The 12,381-nt window shown below is 40.6% G+C and overlaps 2 protein-coding genes across 2 annotated transcripts; one reads left to right on the plus strand and one right to left on the minus strand.

Annotated features, from left to right (window-relative positions):
• Positions 1–6,827: 6,827 nt before the first annotated feature.
• LOC145701533 (uncharacterized) lies at positions 6,828–7,904 on the minus strand. The gene is made up of 3 exons (XM_081778748.1): positions 7,688–7,904; positions 7,218–7,642; positions 6,828–7,165 (listed from the first exon to the last, which is right to left on the minus strand). The coding sequence occupies exons 1-3, from the start codon at positions 7,894–7,896 to the stop codon at positions 6,828–6,830; spliced, it is 972 nt and encodes a 323-aa protein (XP_081634874.1). The 5' UTR covers positions 7,897–7,904.
• Positions 7,905–9,512: 1,608 nt separating this feature from the next.
• Positions 9,513–11,849, plus strand: LOC145701534 (uncharacterized). The gene is made up of 8 exons (XM_081778749.1): positions 9,513–9,535; positions 9,898–10,130; positions 10,171–10,476; positions 10,521–10,606; positions 10,659–10,856; positions 11,335–11,388; positions 11,438–11,698; positions 11,744–11,849. Exons 1-8 carry the CDS (start codon positions 9,513–9,515, stop codon positions 11,828–11,830), a joined length of 1,248 nt encoding a protein of 415 aa, XP_081634875.1. The 3' UTR covers positions 11,831–11,849.
• The last annotated feature ends 532 nt before the right edge of the window (positions 11,850–12,381 follow it).

Below are 12,381 nucleotides of genomic sequence, written 5' to 3' on the forward strand. Positions count from 1 at the left end.
TTCAATGGGCCCCAAATCAGACTGTTTATAATTTGAGTGCAACAGACGCAGATCAAAATTGGAATGGCCAAATATATTATCGGCTTACTGAAGATACTGATCTATTTGTAATTGAAGGGAGTATTCTGCGGTCAACCTCGATCGACCCGGGCGAAGAAACGCAATTAATAGAAATTGAGGTGCTTTTTGAAAATGAGCTGTTTCTCTGTAGTAAATTGATTTTAGGCTTACGATGGGGGGATTCCTCCGAAATCTTCGACGATGATTCTTCAAATTTCACCGACTTCGGACGATTTTGAGTCCGGTCCAAAGATAGCCAACACTTATTTCTCTGTGGAAACATGTTATCAGCAGCAACAGGTTGTTGGAAAATTGGAGGTCAAAAACCTAAAATCAAAGTCGACGGAACTAGAGTTTAAATTCGTCGAGAAAAACTCAAGATTTGAAATTGACAAAAAATCTGGGTGGATTTGGACGAAAAATTTGCTCAAATACTCTTCTTATGAATCAATCGCAGTGAGAGTTATTGTGAGAATAAAAGAAAACGAGGAGATTCAACTCAGAGAAGAAATTAAAATCAATCTGAGCTACTGTAAGAAAATCGCGCCAGAAATCAAGACAAGCTCTTTATCCGTCCAGATTCATTATCAATCTGAAAGAAGCTTTGTCGTTGGAAAAATTGAATATTCGAAAGAGCCGATTTCAACGCGTTTGGAAATTCTGTGGGTCGAAAACGTTCGCTACTCGACGAACTCGTTTTGGATCGCGAATGGCAATCTGCTCATGGGAAAACGCTTCGATGGCGAAAATCGAAAACTCGAAAGTACTCGAAAAGTTCTGCTGCGCGCGTGTTTATGGGAGTCCCTTACGGTCTGTTCCCTTCGAAACATTACAGTAAGCATCAGTGATCAGCGACTTGGCGCGAGTTTTATTCATCCATCAGTGATTCCCGTTGAAAAGGGAAGGAATAAATTTACATTGAAATCATTCGACGGTGAGGGGCGAAATAGTGGAAAGAAAATCGACTTAGACTCATTCAGCAAAAGATACTCTTTGTCCTCCTTTGGCAGATTCTCCTTTACCGGCGAGTTGAAGAATACCGAAGAAGTGTTTCTCAGTGTGGGATCATCTCCTGCGAAATTGACGCTGATTCCAGTCGGAGAAAAAGTCGCTGGAAATTGTCAAATCGTGCCGGAAATGATTACAATATTCACGGATTCCGAAGACGTCCCATTCGCGGAAATCAACACGAATTTGACGACTTTGTTTCTCGCGAATTTCAGGAACTTCGACTCTGACTCTCCTCAACAACCATTTTTGAAAGTGAAGAATCGACGAATTTTCCCAGAAAGTAGCCTGAAATCCACCCGGGTTGGGCTTTATACAGCGGATGTCTACTGCACTACGGGCAAAATCTATAATTTGGCGAAGATTTCGATCAGAGTTGTTTCGAAGGAATTAAATTTCATCGCGACCGGATTTGATCGACCAATTTATACGATCAAAGGAAAGGATTTCAAAAAAGCACTTTCCTTTTTTTGAATAATCGAGCTTTGGAAATCCTTCTTAAGTGTCAGAAAACGTCAAGCCCGGAACATTTCTTCTTTCTTTGCGACGGGATCGAAGATGTCCAGGAGCGCGATATTCGACGGCGACGGATATTATCGAAATTGATGCAAATTTGGGGCATGTTTCATTGAGACAGAGGCTCGATTTTGAAACGCAGAAGCAATTTAGGCTTTCTTTATTTTACCGCTGTGGGGAATTCTCGGCTTCTTCGGTGCTTGAAATTGAAGTCGTCGACATCAACGATGAGGCACCTGCATTCATCACGGCTGAAAACTTCATATTCATCGTCCAGGAAGACTACAGGGGCGTTATTGGAAGAGTTGAAGCTTTTGATAGAGACTCGGAATTTCAATTCACTGTTCCAGAAAATGATTTCATCATGATCGAGAAGTCAACTGGTATTATATCGACGAACAAGGGAGCAAAGTTTTCTTCGAAAATGGGTCTCTTTGGATTCAAGTGCTATCTCGACGACGGAGGTTCGAAATCAGAGCGGATATTCTTCTTGAAAATAACTCCAACAGCTGCGAATTCTTCGAAATTTTCGACAACGAAGATTTCGAATTTTAAAGATTCTTCCTTGCTCGGCATCCACAGCATTTCTGGACGACGGCATTTCATCAAATCTTCCTCACCAGCTCGGCTTTCCTCTTTTCTCGAGTACACTCCACTTTTCGGCATTCTGAGGAGAAAAGATTCACCAATCTTTCAGACTTCTCTAACAGGAAACATAACACTCGCAGCAATCGATGAGAAAACTGAAACAATCACCGAAAAAGTCCTTTCAATTAGCCTGATCGACGAGCAATCGCCACGACTTATTCCGCCACCTCCACCAAGATTGTCGAAACAAGCACCAAAGAAAGACGAAATTTCTGAGCAACTTTATCGCGAATTTAATGTGAGCGAATCAGTAGAAGTCGGGGAGATGATTGCTAGTCTGAGCTTCACAGAAGGATCTCATTTTGAAAACATTAACTCAGAAGTTTTCTCTATCAATTCTATAGGGGAGATCATCGTTAGAAAAAGACTGGACTGTGAGACAACGAAGACAATACCGGCCGATTTCAGCGAAAGAAATCTGAAGTACCCAAGCTGGTCAAGGACGATCAAAGTCACTTTCAACATTCTCGACGTCAACGACGAAGCGCCTTACATTTCCAACGCTCCTGAATCCATCAGCATCAGCGCTTCCCAAGTCGGCCAAATCATCGCCGTTCTCGATCTCAAAGATGACGACACTCCCGATCCGTTCTTTTTGAGTTCTATTTTCTCGACGCCCTTCGATCTTTCTGACTGCTTTTCGATTAACAACTTTGGCGAACTAACTCTTCTCAAGTATCCAGAAGACATAACTACAGGCGAAATAAGAGTGGTTGCTTCCGATAATGCCAAAGAAACTATCACTCCAATTCGAATAAATGTGGAGAAGAAGCTCTCCAAATTTAGTGGCTTTACTGCAAGAAGCTGTGAGACCCCGGAATACTCTGAAAAAGTGGCCGAAAACGCTAAAATCGGCGATAAAATCTTAAATTTACGAAAGAAATTTAGGATAATTCACGAAAATGACAGCGATCGAGCCTATTTTCGCGTTTCTCGCGGATTGTTATTTTTGAAAAAAGAACTGGACTTTGAGAAGATCGAAACTATTTTCATCCTTCTCGAGATGACCAGAGAAAAGTGCCAAGCAGTCTTGACAATATTGGTAGAAGATATAAATGACGAAGCACCGAGATTTCTAACAAAATTTGTTTTCAACGCGACGAAAGAAATTGGAAAGTTTATCGGCAAAATCAGAGCATATGACGCAGACAAAAATGATATTCTCTCTTATTCGTCGGATAACCAGTTTGTGAAAGTTAACGAAGTCGGCGAAATCGAACTGAAAAAGGTTCCGAAAGAGGACAGCATCGTCATTTCTGTTGCGGCATCTGATGGGTTGCACAAAACGCAGACAGATGTCATCATTTCCTTCAAAGATTCGGCTGAAAAGATGGCAGAACTAATCACGAGTTGGACAGGGCTCAACGAGACCGATCTCTACACATTTACGTCTGCGTCTGATTTATTCACTGATCATGATCATGGATGTCCATTATTCTACATAAAGAGCAATGTCCTCAAGTTCAACGATAATTACGAGCGCACTCCTGGAACATTCAACTTATCAATCATCAACACTGAAACCAGCGAAAATTCGACTTTATCGTTGACGCTTTGTAAAAGAGGAGACCCGATTATCAGCTACAAACTTTCGTTCTCCTCCACACCCGTGAAGCTGTATTCCTTTGGTTCCTGCAGCTCCAGCTCTTGGATTGCCTCGCTTCCTGAGTTTTTGGAATTGAACGGGGAAAATCTCTTTCTTAATATTTCTGATCAAATTCAATTTCAAAAGTCCATTGGCAAAGAAATCTCGGTCGATTTTGCTTGTTTGGTGTCATCGACAATAAGAACGATAAAATTTGAAATCACAGCTGGCTACTTTCCGAAAATGGACTTTGAGAAGGAGCGATACGTCTTTCAAGGAACAACCGGACGCGTCAACCTTCTTCCGACGAAATTTCAAAGCTATTTCTCGACGAAAAGCGATTCCATTGAAATCAACAAAGACGGAAGTATCAACCTCAAAACTTACGGAAATGCATCGAAAATATCCGTCAGAATAGATGCTGTCAGCTTTACTTATCCGACAGTCACGGCAAGTACGATCGTCACTTTCAATAAAATCTCAGAGCCAAGAAAAATTATTGAATGCTTCGATTTTTGCCCCGCTGATGATCGGGTCATCCTCAAAGCAGATTCGAAACTAGAAAGGAATAAAACTGGACAAATTGTGCCGAAGAAAGCTTCGTCTTCTGAAGCACTGATTATTGAGAAGGGATTATATGGCGATGGGAAATCTTCGATCCTTGCAATAGGAATCTCTTCGCAATCAGCAGTAAACTTGAAGCCGTCTGAACAAAAATTGGTTCTGACAAGAGACTCGAAGTTTATCGAGCTTGCAGATGGAACAGTTCGCTTGATAGATCCCTCCATCCAGACCACGATTGAAGCTTTTATTTTCGAAAACAAGGAGCCGATAATAATAGACTCTATTCTGCTCCTTCCTTCTTGTGGATCAACCTGCTCGCAGAGGGAAGAAGAAACCTTTGAGCTCAAATGTAAAACGACTGATTTGGACATTATTTCCTCCGACAACTGCAGCATCAAGAAACCAGAACGGTCAAAGTCTTTGAAATATCCATTGGAGCTTCTTGGTGGCGCTGTTGGAATAAGTTATGATTATAAACGGATCAGAAGAGTGGATTACGAGATTGACATGTATGATGATGTAGAAAGAGTGATATTTAGCTCTTTTTCTTCAGATGGAAAGTTCAGAATTGCCATTTCTTTGGACAAATGCGGCTTCAAAATCTATCAAAACACTGGGGCGCAATTCAAGTCTTCTGGCTGCGAATCTATGAAGCTCAAGAATTTCGCGATCTCTTTTAATGACCGGATATCTATTCAATCTGGCGGGAAAACGGTTCTAAAAGGACCTCCTGAGCAACCCTTCCAGATGATTTTCGGTGGAGGTGTTTATGGACCAATAAATATTGGAGGAAAGCTGATTCAGCCGTTTTTCGGGAAAATAAATAACTTGGAAATATTTCCTGAAAACAGCATTGACTTCGTCGACATTGATGATGTTCTAAGGTCAATTAATTCCGATATTTCCAACACAGAAGAGTGCAAAAATGATCTCTCTTTTGAGCGATTTTTCTGCTCAAAATCATCAGATAAGAATTTTAGCTCTGCTGGATTCTTAGGAAAGGTTGTCATTTATAATTTCATATTGCTTTCGTTTCATAAATACTTTCATAAAACAACCATGCAAGCTTCATTTTCCATCGCTACTTTATTCGCGATAATATTTCTTGCGACATTGAATTTGGTTTCCCGACGGTTCAACTTGTTTTCATTCAAGCCAATGGAGAAGAAATCAAACTCCCTAGCAACACTGCCCCAGCCAATGACCCCGATGGCAAATCAACAAATCACTCAAGAAACGCCGATCATGAACGATGCGAGTTCCAACGCTAATCTTTCTGTCAGCAATCGGCACGAGTACTTGAGCGCCGTTTCTTTCAATTCTCTTCGCCGACCTCCAAATATCATTACCTCGCCGGGAGATATGGAGCGCGAACTTGTTCTTTGACAAAAACTTTCTGTAATAAAATTTTTATTTATTTAAAACAAATTATTTCTTAATCCATTCCGATTAATATATTTACGTAATGATTATTTGCCTTGCACATATTTTATTTTATAGTATAAATAATAGATTCAACACGCACGAGGCTATTTTATTCTCGAATTTATTCACCAGATATATCGACGATAGAATTTCAGGAAAAAAGCTCCTTGAGTATTTTTCTTTTAGCATTTTTCTGGATACTGACCACCAAAGCGTTTCGATCTCAGTCTTTTCTCCCATCCGTTTTCAGTGCAAACAATAACTTGGTTTAAGCCTCTTGAGAAGGAGTCACACTTCGCATTACATACGCGAATATTATACCTCCTAAATTTATTTTTATCTAAATGCCTTGCTCGATCTTTGCAATCCCATGATCCGTTCTCGATTGGGAAGAGTTTTGGAACGTCATCGAGGTGGCATAAATTCTTGACTGAGGCAATTTGCGTTGATTATTGGTCGCTCGCCTCCGACAAAATCATCCTCATCGTTATTGCAATAGCCATTGCAAACCCAGCGTTTTGCTTCAGCATCATCAAAACCAGCATTCGATGGCGGAAAACCAACTCTTTTCTTGCAATTCCAAAACCCATTTTTGATTGGATTCAATTCTTGAAGCTTTAATTTTTTGAAATAAATACTCAGATTGTCTGTTTAACGAACCTCTGTTATGACACTCAAGCAGTCTCCTCCTATAACGACTCTCGACTCTTCATCCGAAGCTGCGGTAGCTAGAAAAAAAGCGGAAAAAAGCTTCATTTTATGACAAGATATAGAAATGAATTTCCAGCAAGCTGACTATTTTTATAAAGAATACAGGTGGCGCTAGAACAATCCCACACAAGTATTCCCACGGAGAGTCTTTTTGTCAGGCTTGACCTGCGAGTTTGGAATGTTTAGGCTAATCAGATTTAACCGTACGCGGGACACGCGCGAAACAATATCGCTGATATGAACTCATAATATACATAATGTATGGAATTTCCATTAGAAATGAGAGCATGAAAAACTGTTTTATTCTAATTTACAGATTTGATTGATTAAAACTCATTCTCAGATTATGATTGTTTGGGTGGACATTTACATAATCGTGATCCTCGACAAGACCACTCGGAATGAAGACGTCATAATTTCTGTCGAAATTAGTCGTCATCGAAGGAATATAGTCTCCGCCGAAGACATCTTCGTTGAGCTCTTCGTCCATAGCTGGATTTTGAAAACCTTCATTGTGAGGAGCGTCAGCGTACTCTCTGTCGGACTGTCTGTCTCGTAAGATGTGCTTGAGATGATCGTTTTTTCGAAAGAGTGATCCAGATATCATCAAGAATCCGCCAATGAAGCTCAAAACGGATGAGACGATGCCTAGGAAAAAAATTTTAATTGACGATTTTGATCGATTTTGATTGAATCTTACCTAGAATAAAACCAGTATCCGCTTCCATGGTGATACTATCCGCTCTTGGCTCTCTGAGTCCAATATAAGGACTTAGGGAATCGTACGTTTCGCGAAACCTCAGCACCATGTAGTAATACCAAGTCATCACCGAAGCAAAAAAGAAAATACCGCTTATTAAACAGCCCAGACCAGCCAAAATGCCGAAAAATCTCTTCGTTGATATCAACAAGTTGAAATCGCTCTCATACGCGTCTGAAGAGTTGAAAACGCCGAACGTAAGAAATGATATTTTTGAATTTCGAAGTCTTGGCTCGAGTCGAAGTGGAAGATGGTTGGAGAAAAGACTGTTCATTCCAATTATGAACGCGAAAAACCAGAAAATCATTGATGAAATTCCAAGCCCTCTTGAAGATTTGATGAAGGGCGGGGTCATCGTAAAGATCCTTTGAAAAGATTCTTACAAGTCTAAATTTCAAGTAGAAACTTACTCAGAATAGGGAATGCAGAGAGCAGAGCTAGAGCTCCCACCAATTCCACGATCTCGCATCGAGCACTTACTCCAGAGCCCGTAAACATGAGTCACCGCAGTGGTGTCTGGATTTTGCTTCGACCAAAAGTCCAAGCAAAGACAAACCAAGAAGAATATTCCGCAGCAGATGTGTAGTAGAAAACCGATGAGTTGAAATCGAACATTCATTTCTCAATCATCTGAATCAGAATAAATCAAGTTTCGTTTAATTTATAAGTCGTTGTTGTCAAAAGAGCTGGGAATATAAGCAGGATTTCTGAAATTTTCATTTGATTGGTAGTTTCTTTCAGTGGCCTTTTCAAGGCTCTTTTGAGTGAGATATGTTCTCGAGCTCCACCAAATTAGCACTCCGTTGACTATCAATAGAATCGCGAAAACAAGAGCTAGAATACATCAACAAAACAATTATCATTCTTTATTTACCAGCATAGATAACAGGTTCTAATTTCTGTTCGTTAAAGTCTGCTCCCCAAACTCCAAACGTTCCAGTTAGAGTTTCCGCTTTCAATTCTTTATGAGTGTTCTCAAAGTCAAAGACGTAGCGGACCATCCAGAAACAAATTGCGACGATCGAAAATGCTCCGCTGACGACAGAAAGCACGCTCGAGAAGATGCAGAATAATCGTTTGTTTCTCATGTTTCGCTGGAGGCAATTTGTGCAGGACATTCCAACAAGCTGGGTGCATAGAGCTAGAAACCAGCAGACGGACGAAAGGAGGAGAAATATTCGTACGGCGATTATGCCCTCTTTTTTACAGTTACAGTTATACGTTTGTGATAATATTTGTTTGTAAAGATGTAAGGTACCCTGGAAAAGTCGCCGAATGTCGCTGAATGTCGCCAAATGTCGCCGAATGTCCAAAAGTTTCTTTTGAAATTTATGCATTGAAAACCAAATTTCTTCTCGAAAATTCTGTTTTCAAAAATAATCGGCGACATTTGGCGACATTCCGCGACATTTCGCGACTTTTCCAGTGTCGCCCGAAGATGTAACCATAGCTGGAATTCCAACTTGAAGTTTATCGTAACTCCTGTAACCTCCATCTTTCCCCTCGATTGTCAGGGACTTTTTCCAAATTCCGTATCGCCAAATTTCATCGCCATCTTCTTCAAAGCTCCAGTTTCCGATTACGAAGACGATTGTGATGAAAAGGCCACAGAAGAGGCAAATTATGAATTCTGAGTATTCAAGACCTGAGTGTTAACTGCAAATTACCTAGAATTTGTATGCTGGCTGTGGAAGGCATAGCAGAAGTTTGTTCTCTATTTGAAAAGATCGCGAAGTTAAAATAATTGAACGAAATCTGGAGACAATGACGAGACAATAAGAAAGGGAAAGGGCTATAAAATCAGCCGCGTAAAATCATTGTAAGCCTACCAGTCAAACAAATGCCTTCTGAATACCGTTTATCCTCCATAAATTAGGACCTCCCTAATGGCCAACAAAATACACTATGCACGTCGATGCATGAATATTAATTAAATTCGCTTCCGATAATTGCCTAAGTGTCCATTAAAGTGCGAATTATATAGATTACACTGTAGTCCATCCATCAGTTTGATTTTCTGCAATTTTAAACAACAGTCCGTTTTTTCGTCAATTAACAGGCCGCGAAAAAAAAGAAGAGGTTGAGGGCTTCTTACGCTTCAGCTGCATTAGCGCCATCTCGTTATTTTTTCCTGTTGTTCTTGGACGGTCACAAGTCAGTCTCTCGCGCCCGTTTTCGTTTATATTCAATCGGAAAAGAGAACAAAGCAAGGAGAAGAAGAAGCAACTTGCCAGGATGGAATATGTTTCCGAACTTAGGTGATTATTTTTTTTTCTGATTAAAATCAAGGAAGATTTTTCAGCGAATCCGAGCTAGCCTGCTCCCGGGAACAGTGGCAACACTATCTGCATTCGATCAACGCTTCGGAACTCATCGGCGAAAATGAAATGTTGTTCCACTTCTGGACAGGGTTCAACAGCTTTTCTTCATTCTCTCGCGACCGTAACGAGTCACTAATGCGTATTGATCCCGCACAAACCTCATGGGTATACATTCACGCCAACTTTTTGTGAACAAAAATGACCGGAATGAATGAGTAGTAGTAGGAATAATTGATTGGAATGAAGTCACTGTAGATCGCTATAAATTCTAATTCTAAAGTATTGAACTCTTGAAAAAGGGTCGAAATTCAGCGAACCGAGCCCACTCTCATGCGACTTTTCGACGCATTCATTACTTCCGCAGTGAAGGAAATCAGAAGCTTGGCGTGCGACAAGTCCATTCTTCTGGAAAGCAGAAAATTGTCAAAGCTGCAGATGAAGAAGCTATATGACGAGATGAATACATTCATTTCTGATGAGCGCGACCGTCTTGGAAGAGAAATGACTTCGCAGCTGATCCGTAAACTTGAAGGTAGAAATAATTTCTGAGCTCACAAATCAACAAATTCTAGAGCAGCAGAATCAGCAAAACACGGAAGTCTTCATTCTTTCGAAGGAAAAAGAAGTTATTGAGCAAGAACTTGACCATCTAAAAGGCCTGACTACGACGCAAAAAGACCAACTCGAAGAATTCTCCGAAACGCTGGAAAGACTGACCATCAAGGAAGAAGAGCTGCATTTGAGAAACAAAGAACTAGAACTGGAAAACATGAGGCTGCAAAATCAACTGAAAAACTCGCAATTTGACCTCCAGCACCACCAATTACTTTGCGAAAAATTAGTTACTGAAGCTTTGAATGAAGAAGACAGACTCAAAGGTTCATCGGACTTCTTGGTCATTTATGATTTTTAATGAATTCAGGGACGATTGACAGTTTGAAGAACAAATTATCACACTCTGCCAGTTTGAGTTTTACAGAAGTTTACAGCCATCCTGCACAGGAATGCGTTTTTTTCCCTAGAATCTATTGGCTGAATATTTTAAAGAACGCATAAACAGTCGATAAAAACTCCCGATCGTCTGTACAAAGTGATCATGCTTGGCGACTCTAACGCTGGCAAAACTTCGATTATAAATCGATACACAAGAGATCAGTTCACGATGACGGAACCAACTATTGACATAAGTTATCGGATGAAAGCTCAGCTTACTGCCAGGGGACTTATATCGCTGCAAATATGGGACACAGCAGGCCAGGTAAATCAAAAGTCCCAAAAGAATTTCTCAATTTTCCTACGAACCAGAATTGCTTCATTTTTGCTGAGTTGAGCTGAGCTGAGCTAGCCTTTTTTAGGGTAGTTGAGCTGAGCTGAGCAGACCCTTATTAGAGCTCACCTGAGCTGGTTGAGCTGAGCTCAGCTTAGCTGTTTTCAACTGTGTTTTAAGTAGAAAATTTGTGTTAAAATCATTGAGCTGAGCTGAGCTAAATGATTACTCTCTGAGCTAAGCTGAGCAGATCATGTTCGAAAATAATTGAGCTGAGCTGAGTTGAGAGAGAATCGTCTGAGCTGAGCTGAGCAGATCAGGTCATTTTCAAAAATCACTGAGCTGAGCTGAGCGGCTGCTCAGCTCACTCACCTCAGCAAATTTGCAACTCTGCCACGAACTAAAGAATAAAAGAGTAAGATCTACACTGTAGATTCTACAGTAGCCGAAACTAAAATTATTCCCAAAGGAACGATTTCGCTCAATCCCTCGGTGCTACTTTAGAAAGGCTGATGGTGTCCTGGTTTGTCCCATTACCTTCCTTCTCTCGACAATAAAAAGACTGGTTTTAGCTTGTTTATGATGTCACCAATACACAAAGCTTGCTGAATGTTCGGCGATGGCTGAATGACCTGGATGATATTACTCAAAAAATGATCGTAGGAAATAAAGTCGATCTCGCCAAAGATCGCCTGGTAACGGCTGATCACGGGCGAAAGATGGCTGATGATCTTGATTGCGAGATGATCGAGGTTTCAGCCAGAACTGGCTTCAATATTCCCCAGGCCTTTGAAAAGCTCTCGAGGCTCATGCAGGAAAATGAAGACGCAGAGGTAAGCGAGTGGATAAATCATAATCTCGGGATCATTTGCCTGTAGCTCGCCATGATTACCAGATCAAATACCAAAATTGCCCTGGCTTTCGACCCGACCTCGGACGAAAAGACCTACTCCTCCTGTTGCTAAATACTCCCGTGCCATGAAAAAAGAGTCGTTACTATGTTTTCGCTGAAAACTATGCTGCGAAAAAAAACGCTCTTCGAACAATAAAAGTGGTTGCATTATACTATCAATGCATTTATAATATCAAGGCCTTTCTTCTCAAAAAACGTGAGAAGCGATTTTTTTCGCGCGAGTTTTTCTTTGATGAGGAAAGACGGGCAGAGAGTCGAGTTTGTTGAGCAAAGTCTTCCGGATTTGCGGTAATAACAATTGCTTTAATAAGAAGCTTATTTTTTCTTTGAATTTATTCAGAATCGAGTACAAGCTCCCCAAAGTCACAGGCGCAGAAATTCGTAAGCATAAAGAAAAGAAGCGAGTGAGCGTGCCGATAGAAGAGACAATTAGGCAGTTAGCAAATCAGTTTTTTCTTCCCGGAAAATGGGAATTTTTGCTAACTGAAGAGAGGAGCAGTGTTTGGAAAAAGCGCTAGAATAGGAACCAACACTGCAAAACCAAAACCACAATTAATTAAATTGTGGAGTTCTTTTAATTCTTTCATAATCCAGCTGGTCCTT

The sequence above is a fragment of the Oikopleura dioica genome, chromosome PAR (assembly GCF_907165135.1).
Source record: "Oikopleura dioica chromosome PAR, OKI2018_I68_1.0, whole genome shotgun sequence".
Taxonomy (NCBI): Eukaryota; Metazoa; Chordata; class Appendicularia; order Copelata; family Oikopleuridae; genus Oikopleura; species Oikopleura dioica.